This window comes from Prunus avium, chromosome 1 (genome assembly GCF_965620075.1).
Source record: "Prunus avium chromosome 1, drPruAviu1.hap1.1, whole genome shotgun sequence".
NCBI classification, from domain to species: domain Eukaryota; kingdom Viridiplantae; phylum Streptophyta; class Magnoliopsida; order Rosales; family Rosaceae; genus Prunus; species Prunus avium.
Window position 1 is genome coordinate 48,166,619 of NC_142284.1, and position 23,143 is coordinate 48,189,761.

The 23,143-nt window shown below is 37.6% G+C and overlaps 2 protein-coding genes and 1 long non-coding RNA gene across 3 annotated transcripts; 1 reads left to right on the forward strand and 2 right to left on the reverse strand.

Moving 5' to 3' along the window:
- Positions 1–2,055: 2,055 nt before the first annotated feature.
- LOC148297940 (uncharacterized) lies at positions 2,056–4,533 on the forward strand. The gene is made up of 2 exons (XR_015832840.1): positions 2,056–2,297; positions 4,229–4,533. It is a non-coding gene; the product is annotated as an uncharacterized LOC148297940 (long non-coding RNA).
- Positions 4,534–9,619: 5,086 nt separating this feature from the next.
- Positions 9,620–11,357, reverse strand: LOC110762618 (cytochrome P450 CYP82D47-like). Its single transcript, XM_021965270.2, has 2 exons — positions 10,404–11,357; positions 9,620–10,323 (listed from the first exon to the last, which is right to left on the reverse strand). Exons 1-2 carry the CDS (start codon positions 11,355–11,357, stop codon positions 9,700–9,702), a joined length of 1,578 nt encoding a protein of 525 aa, XP_021820962.1. The 3' UTR covers positions 9,620–9,699.
- A 3,140-nt stretch (positions 11,358–14,497) lies between these two features.
- LOC110751860 (cytochrome P450 CYP82D47-like) lies at positions 14,498–16,424 on the reverse strand. The gene is made up of 2 exons (XM_021952392.2): positions 15,345–16,424; positions 14,498–15,183 (listed from the first exon to the last, which is right to left on the reverse strand). Exons 1-2 carry the CDS (start codon positions 16,287–16,289, stop codon positions 14,560–14,562), a joined length of 1,569 nt encoding a protein of 522 aa, XP_021808084.1. The 5' UTR covers positions 16,290–16,424; the 3' UTR covers positions 14,498–14,559.
- Positions 16,425–23,143: the final 6,719 nt, after the last annotated feature.

Sequence of the window (23,143 nt, forward strand, 5' to 3'; positions counted from 1 at the left end):
CATTATAGATAGCATAAGCCTCCTCCTGACATTATTTATTAGTTCCGGTGCCGTTTTGGCCTTTTCTGCTGGCTTAATTGCTGTGACATATTCTCCATCGGTGCAATGAAATCAACATTCATAATTTCCATACGCATGCATGGTGGATGGTGGGTCAACAACCTCACATGAAAAACTATGTATTTGATTTGTTTGCTACGGTTGAAAATTCAATTCTTATCCAAGCTTAACATTTGTCCATGTCATTTTGCAGATTTATATCCCCAATGGGCGGGGAATTGCCTTGTTATATTGGTTTGTATCCAGAAATCTCACACATATCAACTGGTTAATCATCTTTTGTTTCAATTTCAAATCCAAAGTAAATTGCATGACTTGAAGAGCAAGAGAGATTCCTGGTCATATCATTGTATTTGTTATACTTAGAAGGACCCTAATGTCATTAATTTGGACTCACCTGCTTCATTTCCATTTTGCAACTTAATTTTATTGGTTCAACTTATTGGCAGCAAAAAAATGATTTCCACTGGTTAAAGGGGCGATGTCTGCTTCCCAACTTTACCAGCTTCATTTCCATACGCATGCATGGTGGGGCAGCCTCACATGAAAAACTACGTATCTAATTTGTTTGCTACTGCTACGAGACAGACCATTGCTCAAAAATCGACAAATTTATTTCCCGTACGTAACTTCTAGTAGACTATTCCTTTCCAAGAATAGCATTTGTCCATCTAATTTTGTAGATTTATATCAAAAGGTTGGACCATCAAGTAAGATAAGATTATACACATGTATGATGTTTATACCATATTGATAAGTGCATTATTTTCTATATTTTTATACAGGAAAAGTTAATTAAAAAGAGCATTGTTACCTTATTTTCCTTATTTTAAGCTATTCTGCACTCTTGAAAGAATTTCGATTGAAAATTGACTTTTTGAATGAATTTTAGCACAAGGACAATTGGAAAAGAAAGCTAAGACATTGAAGATCATTGTGTCAAAGTTTCATAATTTTCTACCACGCCAAATGCTCCAGACTTGCAAGTCAAGACAGCCTAAATTAAAATCTTGTCAGAACTGCACTGCTGTGAAAGATTGAAGATTTGAAGACCTTTCCAATTTTTCCTAGTGGCGTGTCATATATGCTTTGAAAGCTTAGAGATCAAGCTACGTTTCTCATATTTTTCCAGAATTTTCTAGAAAGTGGGACGACCCAAAAATGTTCGTGCAAGTTGGCTGACGTGTTTCCAAGTCAAAGAGGGATTCTTTCCTAGTTTGTTTCCTTAATTGTTTAGGATGTTGTTTCGCTTTAGGAGAGTTTTTGAAGGCTTTTTTAGAGTAGGGTTTAGTTGTTTTAAACTATGTAAGGTCACTCTAATCTTTTCTACCATAGACTTTTCACCATATTTCACTACACCCACAAATATATCAAAGAGAGAGCCAAGAGTTGCTACCACGATGCTTTCAGAGCTTACGAAGGTGTTGCTTGGGAGAATCCAGAGATCAAATCCATCTGCCAAATCGGTTTTATGACAACAATTCTCTTGTTTATCTTTTCTTTTGTCATGAACTAATTTCTCTTACTAGGGCTACGATGTAGTCTAACCATGAATACTTAATTTTTATAGTTATATTAATTTCTGATTACTATTCCATGTTAAGTATTTGTTACTATTCTTAATGCCTTAAATATCTAGCTAATATTTAATTGATGATCCAAACGGAAACCGAGATGAGATGTTTGGTGTGTAACATCCCGACCCAAAATAAAAGGAATAGTGAATTAATTATTTTCAAGAATTATGAATTTCCAATTTTGCCCTTGAAGTAGGGGTAATTTGGTCATTTTTTAATTCGGAAGGATTTCGGGGCAATGGCTAGTACCTTTACGTAGGTCGTACTGAGACGAGTCCATAGACATGCGGTAGGTTTAAATCGGAGTTGTTACGAGAGAGATACGATCTAAAAACTCTCAGTGGCACAATCGTAATTATTTCGAAGTTTATTTTTATTAAAAACAGAAAACCCTCTCTCTCTCTCTCTCTCTCTCGTGCGACCCCCCTCCCCTTCAGAATTTTCCAGCCGCCACTCACCCTCACAGCTGCCATCTCTGACAGCCACTGGCCACGGGACCAGACCAGATCGCACCCCCGCCACTCCCTCTTCCCTTCCCGGCCAGCCCTACCCTTGGAGACGCTGGAATCTCGCTGGAAAACTGCCAAAAACGCGCTGGTTTTTGACATAACTTCCAGCTGCTCGTTCTCCCTCATTTCTCCACCAAATTGGACGTGTAAGGTATGGATTTCCACCTATTGTTCCTGATCTAGCTGCTGGTTGGGTAGAATTGCTTCAACTTTTAGCGTAGGCAAGTCGATTTTCGAATTGAAATTCTGCCGGTGTTGGGATTGCGATTCCGGCCACTTCCGTCGACTTTTTGGGGTATGTCCAAGAACAAAAGTGACTCCAAATTAGGTGTATTACCTAGGTTAGGAGTCTTGGCCCGAGATTTTGAGATTTTCCGGCGATGCGATATCGCTTTGGGCACCCACGAGCTGCCAGCGCGTGTGACGACGCGTGGGCACAATATCAGAGGGGAATTTTGTCCCAATACAATTCTCTGGTTGTCACGAGCGTGTAGGATTTTACGGATCTCAGTTCGGATAACGTTTGAACCCCAAACGGATTTTACATATTGTGTGAATTCCGGGTTCGATATGTTAGAACCATTGGATCGCTTTCAAATTAATATATGTTGATTTAGGAATTCCTAGGATCGTTTAGGATTTCATGGAACGTGAATCGGAGTCCCGGATGTTCCGATTCAATAACTTAAAGTTTGTGTTTTACGATAACCGTCCGATCGTGCGATCGTGAGCGATCCGACCGTCCAATCTGAACCAAATTTGTAGGACATGTTTCCTAAACCTTGTGGAATCCATAGGAACGTTTGGATCGTAAAACGCAGGTCGTGGGCCTCGTGGGCCTGGTTGACCAAGTTTGGGCAGTTTGACCTTCGGTTGACTATGAGTCTTCCGAGGTAGTTTCACTCTTCAAGGAGTACTAGAACGACCCTTTTGGACGAGTCTTGACCGTCATTTGATTTATGTGGGTCTATGAGATTATTTTTATGGTTTTGTGATGGAAATCTTATGCTCTTGAATTTAATAGTTTATTTAAATTCGGTTTATATTTAATCGTTGAATTCTTTATTTTTGTAAAGTAGTTGCAATATTTGTGGGTTTGATATATTCGAGTGTCTTGAGTTTATATATAATATTTGAGAAAGTACTATCCTTGTTGATTTTGTATGGGGTACTTAGAATGTTAATTTGAGTGTTGTTAGCACTATCTTAGGTACCTCCCCGGTTATGGGTTTTATGTTTGAGAGTTTATTTTGCCCAGGCCCATCAGAGTTTGTCCAGGCCCTTCAGAGATTTATTTTGGAGATTTATTTTGCCCAGGCCCGTCGGAGTTTGTCTAGGCCCTTCGGAGATTTATTTTGGCGATTTATTTTGCCCAGGCCCGTCGGAGTTTGCCCAGGTCCTTTGGAGATTTATTTTGCCCAGGCCCGTCGGAGTTTGTCCAGGCCCTTCGGATGTCTTCTTAATACGATGCCTTGGGAAAAATTGGATTAAGGAAGGGAATATTACTTTATAATATTTATATAAGGATTACGAACTCCACCATCATACGTACCTCCCCCCTTGGATGATGATACTTGGAAACAGTGGTTATGGACACTGGGATACATGGAAATGGATATGGATTTGATATGGTATGAATATGACGGAACCCGGGGCATCCTTGACGGGATGTCGCTGTAGACCCTTGATTGGGTAGTCTGCGCGCGTAGGACGGTTCTAGGCGTACGAGTCTTGATTCTTCGTCCGTACGTGCTGGGTTAGAGTGTCAGTCCCCCAGTTGGACGACTCATCCCTAGCCACATGGACGTTTGAGGCCGGATAAGTGTGAGCTAGTCAACAATCCCCTGTTGGATTGTTTCCCCTGGTACATGATGATGGTGAGAGGTGGGTGTTATTATATTACACATATGTATATGTGGTTTTGATTCTAGTTTGAGATTTATGAGCTTGTACATGTATGAATGCTTGAGCCCTAGATTGGGAAGTGTTGTACGGCAACATACGCCGTGGATATGGTATGGTTGCGGGATTGAATTGATATAAAGGGAAGAAATTGATGATATGTTCATGATGTTTTGTCAGGTTTGGAGTGGTGATAAATCGGAAGTGTATCGTTGATTCTGCTTTAAATAGTTGTGGTTTGTTGATGAGAACTACGTGTGGCTTGATCCCTTGTCCAAGGGTACGTAGGCAGCATGGGGTCTCACCAGGTGCAGCCGCGAAATATTATTGTGTTTAAAAGGTTTGATCGATTCTGTGTGTGTGATTGGATTCAGATGTGGTTTTCGATGTGATTGTTGGTTCTGTTTCGAATTATCTGAAGGCCGGAGGCCTATTATGTGATTGCATGATGTTAACTTGTGCATGCTACCAGTTGGTGTTTTAAACTGTGTTTTGTTTGCATGTTGAAATTTTGGGGAAAGCCAAATTTTAGGGGAGACTCTGCCGAAATTTCGGTAGAAAGTCTCGGTTCTTAGTATGTGGGCCCGGCATCGGTGTGATGTCGAAAAATTCCCACAGGATTTGTCTCGGGTTTCAAGGAATTCGGGGCGGGTCCTGTGATGGTGTTTGCTTCTTCTAACAAATACCATGTCTTGAATGAATGTCTGAGAGGGACTAACATGACTCATGCAGTTTTCTTGCAGGTTCTCATATAACTTAATGGTTTCTTGATTTTCTAAATCCATTGCTCGATAAATAATAGGTTGTTAATTAAGAATACTTTTGCTTGAGCTCGAGAGGGGATATCGAATTAATTAAGAGAAACCAACTGTCAACATGGATAGTAATTAGGGTTAATTGTCTAAATCAACCATTCATTTGATCACAACAATTGGAATACTAGTATTTTAAGAATCTAAATCAACCATTCATTTGATCAAAATTGGACTCCTACGAGATGCCTTAATGCATAACACAACTTTCACTATATATTTCTAATATGACGAAATAAATTAAATTATATATTTGTAAAGTAATTCATATCATAAAAGACAATAAAAACAATTAAACAAGCATGGAATAATTTCAACAAATCCAAATCCACATCCACTGCCACCCCCAGGCAGCGATGGCAACATATCCAAATCCACATATATGCCTTCATCTTTTATGGTCCCTTCATTTCAACAAACAAGCCCTCTTCCCCCCCCCCCCCCCCCCCCCTTTTCTCTCTCTCTCTCTCTCTCTCTCTCTCTCTCTCTCTCTGCACCACCACACCAGATCCAGACCCTCACCACGTCCTCTGCCTCGACATTCCCGGGGTGGAGGGATATCCAATTCTTTAAGTAAAAGAAAACTTTTGTTTTCTGATGTGTGAGTGAGGATTGAAAATTGAAGGAAGTTGTACTTCGCATGTCCCACAAATATTCTTCATGGCCTGGCTATTCCCAAATCAATGTAATCCAAAGACAACAACGCTAGACCTGGCATTCGTGTCGTGTTATCAGTATTCGGGTCGTGTTCGTGTCAACCCGCTTTTCTTAACGGGTTGACACGACACGACACGATAAGAAAACGGGTTGGAAATGCTCAACACGAACACGACCCGTTACAATTCGCGAATCACACGACACGACACGATTTACACGATAAGAAAAATAAACAATTTTTCTAAAATATATTTTAAAATCTTCAAAAAAAAAATATCAATTACTGACAATACAATATAGATGCAGAAAAAAAATTCCCAAAAAAGCTTAAAATGTATTAAACATTTACAGCAAAATAATCTGCGAGGTTGTAGTTGGAGGTCTGACAGCCATTGGTTTCTTCCTGCCAATGTTGTGGAAATGTTTTCTTTGCCATCCATTGAAGATGGGACAACAGAAGTTGTATAGCTGGGCTTTTTGGGTGGTAAAGCTGGGGGCATGAAGTTGGTAATTCTTCGCAGAGGTAGCCTCGATTTCGAAGGAGCCAACGGTGGCTTCTTCTCTACAGTAGTCTTCTGGGCTGCTTGTTTCCGAAATGATGATGCTGAAGACTGATGAGAAGCAGCTGCAAAAGCTGTAATCTCTTGTTTCAGTCTTGTCTTCCTTTCCTCTCCCAATTGGTTTTCAAGGTCTTGACTTGAGAGAGTATTTCAGTCTCAGAAGAGAAATGATGATTGACAGAGAGAAAGTTTGAGAGAGATCGCAGGAAGAAGAAGAAGATGAGGTTTTGAGAGAGAGAGAGAAAGTGAACTACTGTGAGTGTGCGGCGGAATGATAGATGATTATGAATGCAGCAGAATGCTATTGCTAGGGTTGGTAAGGATTTTAGAATAGACAATTACAAAACTACCCCTGTTAACGGGTTGGTTAGTGTTTTTCGCGAATGGACACTGAAACGACCCGTTAGCTTATCGTGTGGCTAACGGGTTGACACGATAGCAACACGACACGATAACACGAACATGAATACTGAAATTTTTTTGCGAATTCGTGTCGTGTTATCGTGTTTCGTATGATATTGCCAGGTCTAAACAACGCCTCCATGAAGAATATTGACAATTGTACGGTGCAACATATTTATAGAGAAAATAACTGTGTGGCTGATTGTCTTGGCTCTTGGAGCTACAATGTGGACCTAGGATTTTATGCCTTTGCGACTCCTCCTGTTTGGGTGACCTCTATATTGGCTGATGATGTCTCAAAGGTGATTAGAACTCGGCTAGTCTGTCCTGTTTAGGCTTGTTGTTTGTCTCAAGAGTAACGCCTCCATGATTGCATCTATAAAAATAAAAAGGGATTGTCGCCACTAGGGTGGGGTGGTTGTGGTGGGTGGCGGTTGAGGTCCGAGGAGTGGCTGCTGCGTTTGATCTTTTACTTCAATTTTGAGTTTTTTTATTTATAAATAATTTGATTCAAAGTTGACAGTGTTTTGTGGCATATTAAGTGAGGACACATGTCAATAAAATAAGAAAGAAAGAGGTGGGAACAGGGAAACAACTCAAACTCAGCAGACCAAAGTACAAGCGGCAAGTTCTAACTGAGTCTCACTCTACTCCTTTGCCTCTGCTAGAACTCCATCGTCCCCTACCAACACCGACTCCAAATCCCCATCATCCAGCCCAACACCTTCATCTCCTCTGTCTCTATTTTGGTCAAAATGTTCTGTCTGCTTCTATTTTGCCCAAAATCGAGCAAGACTTGCTATAATCAAAGCTGCCTGTGAGGTTTTGTTATCTCGCTCTTCAGACTCAAGTCGGTGGCCGTAGAGATCCCCCTTATATCTTCTTCACTTCTTGAGTTTCTTGAGGTCCGTATCTCCATCCCTTGTTATTACGTTTAGCTTTTGTAGCTGTTTAAATGTTTATGGCTTTAAAGGCTTTTGGAAAACTTCATGTGGATTTTTAGGTGTTTTATTTTCTAACGATGTTTTACAAGACCTCGAAGTCAGATAAGTCTATCAATTCTCTCTTTGATTTATAAAGTTCGAGTAGTTGTGTTGGGTGGAAATTATTGCGTGTTAAGATATGACTTTTGGTATTCAGGGCATGTTTACGTATCAGTAATGGAGAAAGTAAGGAATTAGATAATTTAGGAATCGGGGAACTACTGAATCGGTATGGGAATAATCATTCCCATTAAGCTGTTTACTAAACATATGGAATTAGCAAAGGAATGGGGTTGATTCCCATTGTTATTGTTTACTAATTTGCATGAATCAGAATCCAAATTAATTTAATTACTAAAATGTCTTGCACATTTTCACCACAGCACATATATAATTCTCAAATTGGCTAACGAGACCAAACTAATCCTGTAGCAAACCAGTAATGCGGTGTAAACATGAGGAATCAATATGTTGAACAAGATGAATAGCAAGAGCTCAATTCAATGATAATGTTAATAATGCCTTTGTCCAGAGCAAATTTCAAATGAAAAAAAAAACTCCAATAAATATATATCTTTCACCTACGTAACTAGTAAACAATCAAATAATAATAACCTGCATAATCTTCATACGATTAAATACATAATCTTCATACTACCAAAAAACAGATATATAATCTCCACAAAAGTCTTTATCCATTACCGTACTTTGTTTTGTGATGAATGTGAAGACAGAAGATAGAAGAAGAATAAGAAGATAGATAGATAGATAGAATAACTTTCATAGCACAAGGCGTTGTTGCTGCTTCTGGGAGGTTGTGTCTGCAACGCTAACGTGAAAAAAGAAGTTGGAGCGTCTTGGAATTTCTTGGTGTGAGTTTTTATTTTTTTTAAGGGTTCGGGGTGTTTTGGAATTATGGTAAATTGGTAAGGGTATTTTTGGAAGTTAATAAGAGAAAATAGGAATGGGAATCGTATCGACTACTCCCCCCTAGTTGATCTGATACCTAGTTTTGAGGGGATGCGATTACGGATTTTGAGGTGGGGCCCACTTATTTTTTCATTCCTGACTGCAAGTAAACGCAGGGGAAGTCAGGAATGTAAATCATTCCCTTTCCTCCCATACCCATTACTGATACGTAAACATGCCCTCAATTGATAGGTTTCTGGGATTTGTTTTATAATAGGCTTTGTGGGTTGGATTTTTCGTTTCACTATGGCTGGGTTATAGTGTGAGAAGTGAGGGCTCATTTTGTAATAGAATAGCCAATATGCTGACTCATTTTGCTTTGATTCAGAATCTCTTGTTTGAGGAGTGTAATCTCGTACTTTGATTAATGATTGTCGTTCTTCTTTTAAAGTGAGGGAAGGGTGAGGATGCAATTATAGATTTTTGGGTCTGGGTTCTGTTTTTCTTCTTTATTTTGCGTAACTTTTGTCGAAATTAAGCCCACACTAATTTTTCTGTCATTATTGTCTTGTGGATGTTCTGATTTTGCATACTATCCTTCACATGTAAGAAGGCAGAAGTAAGGTGAAGATGTGGTGCATATCTTAAAGGTTTCTTTGGATGACTTGTATAATGGCAAACCAAAGAAATTCTCTCTCTCTCTCTCTCTCTCTCTCTCTCTCTCTCTCTCTCCGAATATTTTGTGTCTGAAATGCAAAAGGTATACCTCTATTTGTCACTCTGTTTACTTGTATTTAACTTTAGGCGGTGGCTCGTTACTGGTTTTTTTTGTTCAATCTTATTACTACTCACAACAGCTACATTGTATTAGTATTAGTTCTGCATGGGAAATCAAGCAGAATATGGTTGACATGGCTGCTGATCGTGGGTGCTACATTGATTAGAGTATAGTATGAATATTCTCTGCACTTGGGCTATAATTAGAGTAATTTTTGGGTGTTCCGGGTACACCACGTGGCTGGTGTACCATCCAATAGAAGGAGGACATATGGAATATTTCCAATACAGCCCGCAACATGTCATAAAAAGAAATACAGTAAGTTAGACAATAATTCCACATGTCATATGTTCATTGGATGGTACACCATCCACGTGGTGTACCTGGAACATATAAAAATTTCTCCTATAATTAAGAGACCAACAATACAGGGACAAACAACATTATATTGAAAAGAAAAAAAAGAAATATAACTATGAACTATAATTTGGATAGCAACGTTGAGAGTAAATACATCCATTAATTAAATAAAAATCCTTGTTTTATCATTTTATCCATAAAGTTGAGAAGGCAAACGAGGTTTGATGAGAACTTGAAGAGGGGTCGCCTTGACGTTTGTCAGTCCAAAGCTCTCAGTCATATCAATCGGTGCACTCGAGGGGTTGGAGATTTCAAACGCATGCACAAAACTAGCCAAAGTAAATTGCACCATTTGAAGGCCAAATGCCAAGCCAGGGCATGCTCTTCTCCCACTTCCAAATGGAATTAACTCAAAGTGCAATCCCTTAACATCAACACCCCTGTGGGTGGTCAGAAACCTCTCCGGCTTGAATTCGAATGGATCGGGCCATATTCTAGGGTCTGTTTGAATCTTAAAAAGGTTCGTGATCAACCGGGTGCCCTTCGAGACATGGTAGCCGCCTATGGTGCAGTCCTCGGTGAACTCACGTGGTCCAGATAATGGTGCTGCTGGATACAAACGCAGCGTTTCTTTCACTATGGCTTGGAGGTAGACCAGCTTGCTTATATCTGACTCACTCACAACTCTCTGTCTGCCTATTTCAGTGTCCAGTTCATTTTGGGCTCTTTTAAGCACGTGAGGGTTGTTCAATAATAGTGACATTGCCCATGTCAATGTGACCATGGTGGTATCGCTACCTCCTGCAATCATATTCTGCAAAAGTACAATTTATTTTATTAATTATTTATATTAAGCTAAATTATATAGATTAAGCTAGGCATATGTTTGATTACCAAGCTTGTGGCTTTGTTGACCGTGTCAGCATCAAAACCGCCAAGGTCTGCACCATCAAGCACAGAAAGCATGGCGTCTATGAAGTCTGGTTCCCCTTTAGCATCACCTCTTGCCCTCCTTTTCTTGTGCTCTTCAACCCACCCTCCAACAATGGCGTCCAGTTCTTTCGCAGTCTTCTTCATCGCCTTCTCATGCCCACCCAAGTCCAACCACCGAAGATAAGGCACCGAATCACCCACCACAAACAGCCCCACATAATAAAAAAACTCCCTCAATGCTCTCTGAACCCTACGTGCTTCTTTCTTCTCATCCTCATCGGCAGCAACCGAATAACGCTTTCCGGCCACCATTCTAAGAATCACATTCAAAGTCATGTCCTCAAACCACTGCTTCAACTCCACCAAAACTCCGTCGCTATTATTGCTCTCCCTTCTCTCCGCGGTGCTCCAAGTTTTGTACAAATCTTGCAAGAAAGTTGTCACTTCAGAGACTCGAATGTGTGTGAGCAGCTCAAGCCTTCGGTTCGAGAGCAGCTCCAAGGTGGTAATCTTGCGCATCTCTCGCCAGAAGGGTCCGGAGGGTGCAAACCCAAACATGGCGTAGTTATAGCCAATGTGATCCACGACCGCGAGCTTTGGACGCGAGTTTAAGGCCAAGTCATTGGTTGTGAAGCATTCTTTTGCGATCTCACTGCTGCTTATCACCAGAGATGGATGGACGCCGAGGCGGATGGTGAAGAGAGGCCCGTACTGGTCCGCCATGGCTGCCAATGTGATGTGAGGAGGTGTGGATCCTCCTAGCAAGGGAAGGTGGCCAAATATCGGCCATGCACCCTTGGCTTCAGTTGGGGCTAATTTGGCAGCTCTCCATCTGCGTGAGAAGTAATAGGAAACGATGATTATTGTAAATAAAAAAGCAGTGATAGAGTTTACATAAGGGAGAGAATAATCCATTGAAACTAATTGGTAATTGGAAACTTAGAAAGCTAGAGAATGAATGGTTTTTGGTTGAACGATAATTTCATTTGTGTTATTATAGCTAGCGCTCTGTCACACGTATTATATAGGCGTGATATCTATGCTCATATATATCGATACCACCTCATGAGGATAGAACAGAATATTATTATTATAGATAAAATTCTACGCTAAGGAAGTAATGCATTTATCACGTCATAACCGACATTATAATATGACTATTTTTTTTTTATTAACATCAGAAAATTGAAAATAATCAAAATACTGTTAAAAGTTTATAATGTATCTTTTGACCAGTTGGAATCGTAATTGACATGTGAAACAAAAATTGAAGAAACAAATTCGGTGTGCATGAATTTAATTTGTGTTTCTTTATAATTTTGTAAACTAAACAACTAAATTACATATGACTTAATCAGAGTAGATACAACTAATTTATGCATTTCATTTGTCAATGTGTTTCTTTTCTTCTTTTCTTTGGATGAAATGAGAATACATAGGACAAAAAAGCAATAAAGTACTTAACAATAGGAATATGAAAGAGATAATTAGTTATATACCCATTCTTAGCACTAAAACTATAAATAAACTCTACACAATTTAATTTTTATAAACAAACTAAAAAAAAATCCAAAAAAAGACAGCTGACCCTATTGAATTTAATTTTGATTATTAAATTATTTTGATACCCTATTAAGTGTTTTGGGTTTTTTTTTAATGAGTTTTTGGGTTGTGTTTGTTTTAATAAATCAATGGCAGTTCGTTGATTGACGGGAGTCTTACATTTGAATTTCATATTTGAAGATTCACTATTATATTCAATATAGGAGCTCAAATCATAAAAAAAATCATATATGAAATGGATTTTAGAAACACACCCGAAGCCCATTTATAATATAACAAAAAGGTTTTTAACTTAAATTAAAGGGTTAATCATTTTATTAGTCCCTAAACTTAGACCCAATTTGCATTTGAGTACCTCAATTTTTAAAATGGTTCCCGTGGTCCTTCAACTTCAATTTCGTTAGGACAAATGGTCATGCCGTTAATTTTGTTAACTTTTTTATTAAATACAGGGGCAAAATGGTATTTTTGTATCAAAATGGATAAAAATATGAATAAAAAATTAAAAAACAAAAAAAGTAAAATTAAACTCTCTCTCTCTCCCCCTTTATCCCGATTTCTACTCCCCCCAAACTTAATTTTTTTTTTGTTGGTTTTTTATTTGATTTTCTTTTATTGTTATTTTAAAGATATGATTTTTTATTCATTTTTTTTGTTTTAATATAAATATACTATTTTGCCCTGGCATTTAACTGAAAAAGTTAACAAAATTGACGGCAGAACTATTTGTCCTAACGAAAGTGAAGTTAAAGGACCACGGGAACCATTTTGAAAATTGAGGTACTCAAATGCAAATCGGGTCTAAGTTTAGGGATTAATAAAATGATTAATCCTTTAAAATAAGTTAGAAACCTTTTTGTTATATTATAAATGGGTTTTGGGTGTGTTTCTAAAATCCATTTCATATAGAATATTTTTTATGATTTGAGCTCCTATATTGAATATAATAGTGAATCTCCAAATATGAAATTCAAATGTAAGACTCTAAAAACTCTAAATAATGCTAAGCAGGACAAAGATGAGAGAGTTAGTCAAATTATATAATGAAAGGGTGACGTATGCATTTCAGGTGGCTCAAGGTAATTCGCAAGGTGAGCTTTTACGTGCCAAATTTCAACGGTGGGTGGTGAATTGTGATGATGGCAATGGAGGGCACGGCACGGCACCGCAGCCGGTTCTGAAAAACGATTCGTTTAGTTTGTCCGCTAGTATAGCATGCTGTGAAGATTATTCAAACTTCAACGCCACGTGGCAGACAAGTCAAATTAATGAACAATCAACAGAGTTTTTTTATTGGACGTATATCTCTCTCTCTAGTTGGCAAAATATTTTTTGGGATAAAAAACGTTTGGTGGAGGTATGCATCTCAATCTCAAAGACTAAATCCTTAATCCACTATGAACATTCGATTAACTTAATATTAATTATATCAAATGGTTGGACCTTAATTTCAGCAGGTAATAATTAAGATACGATTTCTCTAATTTTGAGTGACCAAAAAGTATCCGATGGTCGGGGTTGCCTTGTTATTGGTTTGTATCTATGAACTGGTTAATCATCTTTTGTTCCGATTTCAAACCCAAAGTAAGTTGCATGACTTGAAGAGCGAGAGAGATTCTTGGTCATATCATTGTATTTGTTATACTTGGAAGGACCCTAATGTCATTAATTTAGACCAATGTCTAAAATATTGATGATATCGGAAATATTGGTAGTTCAAAAACACGGAAATGTCGATGGAAATATCGGGATATTATCGATATCAATAAAAATTGAATAAAAACCACGGAAATTGTAAGAAAAACTTGAAAATTTTTATTGAAACTTTGTAGGATGTTTATTTAATCAATTATCTATTAGTTTATCACAAAAAATTGGAAGGAAATGCATTGCATGATGGATTTAACTGATTTAAGTTGATTATATAGTGAGCTGGCAAACACTGTAAGTGTAGAAAATATGTAATAATCAAAACAAAACCATGTATATATATATAAATATTTTAGCATATTTTCACAAAAACATAAGTGATATGGTGGTTAAGGTGTTGAAGGAGTAAAATGGGAGGGGTTCGAATCCCCTTGGTGTTTTTTTCAATATCGAAATTTATCCTAGATAATAAATGTTAGCTTGCAGACATTTTAAAGACGTTATAAATATTACACGCCGAAAATATAATCACAAACACATCCTCAGCGAGATGGATAAGGCGCTTGGCCTTTGACAAAGGGGGAGGGATTCGAATCCCTCTATGAGCAACAAGGGAGGCTTTTCAAAAAATTTCATGTATTTAATGCCCTACATCCATTTGATAAATCCCAGTTCACTCATGCTTTGATAACTGTTCGAAGTGTGCAGGTCTCCTCCAGAAGGTATCTCAACCAGGAAATCAGGTATAAGCCCAAGCCTTAATCCAGGTTCAGGCCATTCACTATACGAGAAGGCCTTATTTGGATCATGTCAAAAGTAGAGGAATTTATAAACTGGAACTGTTTAGTTTAACACATTCACAACATATATTGCATATGTGCATTTTATTCTCACTGTCAACTATTTAATCATACAAATTAGGAGATAAGCGTGGTTTGACGAGGACATCAAGAGGAGTCAATTTCATGTTCGTAAGTCCAATACTTCCAGTCATATCAACCGGTGTGTTTTCTTGAGTCGTGACATCAAACGAATGAAGAAAACTAGCCAAAGTTAAAAGTGTCATCTGAAGGCCAAAACTTATCCCAGGGCATGCTCTTCTACCACTGCCAAACGGCATCAGCTCAAATTGTTGACCCCGAACATCAACATCCTTATGGGTAGTGAGAAATCTCTTTGGAATGAACTCCATCGGGTCGGCCCAAACCCGTGGATCAGTTTGGATCTTCCACAGGTTCACTAGCAGCCATGTGCCTTTTGGAACATGGTACCCTCCTACAGTACAGTCTTCTGTGAACTCCCTCTGGCCTGAGAGTGGTCCAGCTGGACATAAACGCATTGCTTCTTTAACAGTGGCCTGCAGGTACACCAGATTATTTATATCTGACTCATCCAGCAGTCTTCCTTTGCCAACCTGCTGATCAAGTTCTTCATAAACTTTCTTCAAAACTTGACGGTTGTTCAAAAGCAAAGAGAGTGCCCACGTCAGGGTCACCATAGTTGTGTCACTCCCTCCAGCAATCAAACTCTGCACAATCAAAATTTTGCTGATTAATAAAAGAAATTTAGCCAATAACCATTTGGTTTAGCAGCAGCATACAGTATCGACTTTGTTGGACCAGGTGCTGAGTTGAAATATGACGGAAAAAAGTCGTTGTAAAAAAAAATAAAATAAAATAACATATATACCAAACATGTTGCTTTGATGACGGTATCAGCATCGAAGCCAGCAACATCTGCTCCATCGATGGCTGAAAGCATCACATCCATGAAATCTTGATCTTTTCCTTTAGTTCTTTTCTGCTTGTGCTCCTCCAACCATTCCGTAACAATACTGTCCAATTCTTTGGCAGTTTTCTTCATGGCCTTCTGTTGTCCACCCAAATCCAACCAACTAAGCCAAGGAACAGCATCTCCCAACACAAACAATCCCACCAAAAGAAAGAACTCTCTCATGGCTTTTTGGCACCGCCTTGCCTCCTTCTCCTCATTCAAACTCCCATTCATAAAGTATCTCTTTCCAGCAACCATCCTAAAAATCACATTTAGAGTCAAATCCCCAAACCATTGCTTCATCTCCACTAAAAGCTCCCCCGAGCTTTCTTTTCTTTTGGTCCATAAAGTGTACAGCTCTTTCAAACTCATCTCCACTTCTGATACTCGAACTTTTTTCAGTAGCTCAAGCCTGCGGTTTGAGAGTAGCTCGAGGGATGTGAGCTTGCGAATTTCGCGCCAGTATGGACCGTAGGGGGTAAACCCGAACATGGCAAAGTTGTAGCCCAAGTGCTTAGCTCCTAGCGTAGCCGGACGGGAGGAAACAACTATGTCGTTTGTGGTGAAGCAGTCCTTGGCCATCTCCCAAGTACTTATCACCAGAGCAGAGTGGATACCAATGTTGATGGTGAAGGCTGGTCCATACTTGTCAACCAAGGAAGCCAAAGCTATGTGAGGAAGCTGAGATCCTCTGAATAGGCCAAGATGACCTAACAGAGGCCACCCGCCTGCAACTTTTGGCAGTTTAGGACCCTTGGCTTTGGTAGCTGAGCTTGATCTCTTTATGATAAAGTAGGAAAATAAAAGTATGGCTAGGATTCCAGCTATGGCAGTGTTTAGGCATGGGAGATACAACTCCATTGTTGCAAAGGGAAGGTTGAGGGTAGCTATCACTTCTGCAGTAGTTCTTATTTATAGTCGATATCAGTGTTTTTTCTTCGTGGGACATTCAAGCCAGCGTTCATAAGTTTGTTTTGAAAGAGGGCCAATGAGGATTATTTTCTATAAGATAATTCATATTTTCAGAAATACATTTGACTCATTCAATATAATAATTGATGCGTAGGAAGCAAACTGCGAATTTTCTGTCACTACTTTGGGAAAATTCTGATCAGACAAGAAAATGGGTTATTTTAATAGAATTTGACGTCATCGCTGCAATTGGGAAAAGTACCCCTGAGGTGATGAAATAACCTTCATATTGAAGATTATCTTTTGACCGTTTGATACTTAAACTTATCTCCTTTGACAAAAAAAAGAAAGTATTTAAACTTATCTCCTTTGACAAAAAACCAATATATTTAAACTTAGCAGAGACTCTGTTTTTTTAATTTTCCTAGAAGATAACATCAACTTAATATTAAGCAGTGCTTTTTTTTATTTTTATTTTTTCAATGTAATTCTATTCAAATAAATTGAAAAGGATTACAAGAGGTGAAGGAAAACCGAAACACTAGCAAAACAAACAAACAAAAAAAGTACCAAACAGTAAAGTACAAACAGACAGAGAAGGCCCAAAAACAAAAGCCCAAACTGAAAAACAGAAAACCCTAGATCTGAGCAAAAGCCACAGCCGCGCCACCCAAAGACCACCTGCTGCAACACCATCGCAAATCCGCAATCACCGAGAAAGAGATATCCTTCCAAAATTGCTTTAGCAATAAGCACTTTCACTTTTGCCTTTCTTGAGCTCATTAATTAAATTATCAATCCGCACTAAAAGTCTCTCAAAACCAAAAGGAGACAAACATGCCAATTAGTACTAAGAAATAAGATTCCAAGTTATTATTCCCCTCAAACTTTCACCCAAGTGTCTATTTCCCCACTTTAGATTTTTATTCCTTACTCAAACACTTCATCACATATAGAGCTTATTTACCAGGAAGGCGTGGGGTGAGCACAACTTCTAATGGAGTCGCTTTCGGAATGGTCAAACCTGGACTCTCGGTCATGTCAATCCGTTGACTCAGCGGCAGTGGCGGAGCCAGGATTTCACATTAGAGAGGGCCCTTCAAAAAAAAATTCAAATAATTCGAATAGGAGCCCGCGCTATCCGAGTTAATAAGTTAATAATATTGTTTCATATTGATTAATCATTTATCCATTTATTACAATCATAATGGTCCTGAATTTCATATTTTAACACGGTTGAATATTAATCTCATCATCTACACTATTAAAGACTCAAAATTTAATAATTTATACTTCAACATAGAGAAGAAATATAAAAAATGTTCATAAATCCCAATATTAAGATGCCCTACTTAGACATGTAAAATGGGGGAAATGGGAATTCACAAAGCTTAAGTTAATCAAAAGAGAAAGAGAAGGTGAAAAAACATGAATTTTTACAGTTTTTACTTCAGGAAGCCAACATATAGTAACACATATAAGTAAAAATATGAGAAAATAAAAATATGAGAGAGGGCCTGAGCCCACACTGGTCCTTAGGTGGCTCCGCCACTGCCCAGCGGGGTTTCAAACTGAAATGCATGAAGAAGACGAGCAAGAATGAGGTAGCCGGCTACAGTGCAATCTTCCAGAGCTTCTCTTGGTCCCAAGAGGTGCCCTGTTGGGTATAAACGCAGCGTTTCCTTGATGATGGCTTGAAGATATACCAAGTTTTTAATGTCGGATTCGTCAAACTTGATTTTCTGTTCCAACTAAAAACAATAGTAAAAGAAGAAGAAGTAGAGAGAACTGTGGTGAAAATATTCTCCATCGGTGCAATGAAATCAACATATATTCATAATTCCATATGCATGCATAGGGCGTTGATAATGCAGCCATTATCAACCTCGCATGAAAAACTACACATTTAGGGCCCTTTGATAACCATTTCAGTTTTCAGTCTTTAGTTTTTAATTTCTATGTTTCAGTTTTCATTTTTTAAAAATTAAAAATTAAAAACTTATTTGGTAACTAATTTCAATTTTCCAAACAAGTGAAAACTGAAAACTGAACAAAAGTTGTTTGGTAACTGATTCAGTTTTATGTGGAACTTGAAAATAGAATTTTTGAGGGTCAAATTGTGAATTTCATATCGTGGAATGAAAGTGCATGTTACAAAGAGTTTGTAGTATTTTTCAGTGAATTTTTTGGATTTAGGATGATTTTTTGGTGAATTTTGGATTTGGAGGTTCCGAGGCTTGGATTGGGTATGTTGCCGAACTCAAGAATTGAGCGACTGGGTCCAAGTCGGGAGGTCCCAAATATTGAGTTTTGGTAATTAGAGTGCATTTCATGTGTGGTGATGTTAAAATAGTGAATAAAAAAGGAGAAGAAAAAAATGAAAAAGAAAACTAAAAACTAAAAACACTTTCAAATTATTTTTAAAAATAAGGGTGATTTTGAGAACTAGATTTCACTTTTTCGTAAATTGAAAATGAAATCTGTTACCAAACATGTTTTCAGTTTTCAATTTAAAAAAAAAGTGAAAAGGTTATCAAACAACCCCTTAGGGCCCGTTTGGTAACCATTTCAGTTTTTAGTTTTCAATTTCTAGTTTTCAGTTTTTCATTTTTTAAAAATTAAAAATTGAAAACTTGTTTGGAAACTAATTGCAGTTTTAAAAAAAAGTAAAAAGTGAAAACGAAATAAAAGTTGTTTGGTAACTGATTTCAATTTTCAGTTTTATGTGGAACTCGAAAATGGATTTTTTTGGGGTCAAATTGTGAATTTCATATTGTAGAATGAAAGTGCATGTTACAAAGAGTTTATAGAATTTTTTGGTGAATTATGGATTTGGAGGTTCCAAGGCTTGGATTAGGTCTGTTTTCGAATGCAAAAATCGAGAGGCTGAGTCCAAGTCGGGAGGTCCCAAATACTGAGTTCTGATAACTAGAGTACATTTCATGTGTGGTGGTGTAAAAATAGTGAATGAAAAAGGAGAACAAAAAAAATAAAAACGAAAATGAAAAATGAAAACACTTTCACATTGTTTTAAAAAATACGGGTGATTTTGAAAACTAGATTTCAAATTTTTTTAAACTGAAAATGAAACATGTTTTCAATTTTTCAGTTTTCAAAAAAAGTGAAAATGAAAAATGAAAAACTGAAAATGAATGGCCCGTTTGATAACCATTTCAATTTTTGTTTTTTGTGCTAGAGTGTAGAGGAAAATGAAAGTGAGGATGAGACTGAGGATGAGATTGAGAGAGGGGATGAGAGGAAGGAGCAAGAAAAGTGAAAACAAAAACTTGAAAATTGAAATCAGTTACCAAACAACTTTATATCTCCAATGGGCGGGGTTACCTTGTTATTAGTTTGTATCCAGAAGCCTCACACATATCAACTGGTTAATCATCTTTTGTTTCAATTTCAAACCCAAAGTAAGTTGCATGACTTGAAGAGCGAGAGAGATTCCTGGTCATATCATTGTAGTTGTTATGATGGAAGTTTGAATGAAATTCAAGAACATTTGTCCCACATTGGTAGAAAGAAGAAAGAGTGAGGTCTTTATAAGTGTGGAAGTCCCACACTTAGTAAATGAAAGTTGAGCCAAGTGGAAGCCAATTGAGCTTCAAAATCGATTTGGGCTTTAAATATTATATATAAATAATAAATAATATTTAATTGTAAAAAAGATGGGCCTTTCATATTTAAATTAATTTTTTAGTTTCAAATTAATAATTTTTTATTAATTCGGATTAGTTTAAATAACTGTTTTCTAACAGTTGTGACTCTTTTGATAAGGTTTCAGACATTTATTTAAATCAAACAAAGCCTCATTTGTTTAATACAGAAAAAGCATTCTACACGCATTTCACAATGTCTGAGAGGAAAACAAACAAAGTTCGTCAGATTCTAAGTCCTAGTGCTAGGGCTTATAATACAGATAGTTGAATCCTGGGAGGCAGTCACCTGTAGAACTTCAAGCACCGAGAAGGGGTGAAATTACTGTCTTTAGGACATTGCATCAAATATGCAAGCCTCTATCTCGAATCCAAATCAGTTTCATTTGTTATTTGTTTACTGTATTCTGAATTACAGTTTCATATAAATACAATTTCGTTGATTTATATATATATATATATATTGTTAATATATAATTATTTTATATAGTGTTGCATTCTTAAGAGGACACAAATTAATGTGCAAAAAACCAATTAAAAATACCCACAAGTGCACGAATCTATTGAAGTATAGATTATGTAAGTACGTGGTCGATCCCACGAAGAACTTGTCGGCTTCCTATAAGTTCTAATTTGAGTACGTAAAGAACACTTAATTGACACACCACAAATGCACAAATGCAAAATGGAAACAAAAAATGAGTAAAGAAGTGTAAAAGAAATGAAACAACACAAGAAAACTAAACAAAAACACAAACAGCATTTTCTATCGACATTTTATCACCACTTTATCACCTGTGAACAGTGCCATGAACAGTGAACAGTGCGACCGGTCGTGAACAGTGACGACCGGTCGTTTTTGGACAGATTCATGTGAGACCGGTCGTCTGAACAGTAACGACCGGTCGTTTTTGGGCAGATTCGTTTCTCTGTTTTTCCAGTTTCGACCTCTGTCCAGTGTTTTGCCTATAACTTTCCAACCGTTTATCCAAATTTCATGTTCTTTATACGGTTGGATTCAGCACACAAAAACGAAGAACACAGCGTAGACCAAAAGTCCAAAACAATTATGGAAACAAATAAAATAAGTGACAAAGACACATAACGTGTCAAACACGCACACACACACACACACAGTTTTGGGGGGGGGGGGGGGGGGGGGGTTTGGTTTTGGTTCAAGTGACCTAATTCTAATGCATGAAAGTAAATGGACTTTGAATTTAAATGAGAATGGCAGAGATGAATTATCAAAATGTGAAAGTACCAAGTAACAAACACTAGGGTTTCGGAATCCACCCTAAACAATTCTACCCAAGTTCATGAATACTCAAGTGATGAACTCTAAATGTATTGATGAAGATGTTCGCAATCAAGACCATGGGTCGTGGCTCAAGACGCATTGATTCTCTCTAATATACGTAAAGTGCATGGTTCGTGCTACAATACTTGTGCCCTCCCCATAACCGAACCTAGGTATGGTTCGTACTTCGATTCAATTACAAGGAGAACCCATTAAGTTCAAAGAGAATATGAACATCACAAGAATCCTAATAGCATGGTGTTTACATTAGGTATTCAAGAAACCAATTCACATGGATGATTCTTACTTCATCCATTTATTGCTTAGGAAAACATGAAGATACACATAATCCCAACAACCTCAAGAAGCATGCTTTCAAAGGTAATCAATCAAGGAAAACACACATCAAGGATAGATTAATTTGGTGAATTGGAATTCATCAATTGTTGTCAAGAAACCAATTCACATGATGCTCACTTAAACAAGTTCAATCATTTGTTGCTAATTAGAAATTATGTTCTTGGTTATCTTACACAACTTCTCAACTTTAGCTACATGCATACAACCTAAGGTGATTAAGCAAAGGAAGCAAACACATATCATAAGATTCAATTAGTGAATGCGGTTCATCAACAACATCTAGAAATTCATACACTCAAAGCATCAAAACAATAAGGTATTCGTGTTTAGGGCTTCAACCTAACCCCTAGCTATGGAGTTTAGTTCCTCATACTTATTTCAAATACAAACTCAAAACAAAACTAGAAAGAAGTTACAGATTTTGTGAACATGGGAGCTCAAGGTCTTCAATGGTGGAAATCTCTTCCACTTCTTGCTTTGTTGCCCTTGTCTTCCTCCTTGAGCTCCTTAGCTCCAAGCTTCATCTCCAGCTCCAAAGTCTCTGCAAAAATTATGGAATAAATCTGATTGCAATAGCTGATGCTCTTTGCACTCCTCTATCCTCCTTTCCAGCTTTTCCAAAATATCTTTTAATATAAAACAATTACTTTTGTTAAAGCCTTAAGCCTTGTCTCCTTGCCATGATGGGCTCTTTTGTTATTGTCTTCACCAAGATGCTCTTTGTTTCAGATAATATCTCTCAACCAAAGTAATTTCTTGTTACCAAGTGTTATGGTAACAAGAAGAATCAAGATAACATTATGGAGGTAAAAAACTGGCCTACTTCGGATTTCCAGAGCTGCTGTAACATATAGGATCAGTTGGATAGGCTAAACTTGTCCAATGGAGCTCAAATTTGGATATGTTGTAGTTAACATCCATTGGAACAAGTTTCATGAAGATCTTCACCCCATCCGAGCATTGGAGCATTCTGATCCAAGGCCAAAAAGTTGACCTACGAAAATGAACAAAATCAGAATTTATAACCAATAATGCACTTTTAGCTCATTTTCATTCTAACCAAGGTAAAATCTAAGAAAACACAAAAAGGAAGTAAAAAGCTATAAAATGTCAAGAAATAACTCAAAATAATAGGTGAATAACATGAAAAATCATGTGTAAAAATGAACCGAACATATAGTCATTGATGGTTGTTTATTTAACAATCTGAAAATAGTAAACGATGGATTCACAATCATCAGTGCCTGTGAATAGGGTGACTAAGAATCCTCATGACGAGAAGCCCGAGAAGTTCAAGGGAATTGACTTCAAGAGATGGCAACAGAAAATGTTGTTCCATCTCACAACCATGAATCTGGCACATGTTGTTAGAGAGGAGGCTCCTAAATCGGGAGAAAATCCAATGTCCAAGGAAACAATGATGACCATTGAGGCTTGGAAACAATTTGATTTCCTATGTAGAAACTACATCCTTAACAGAC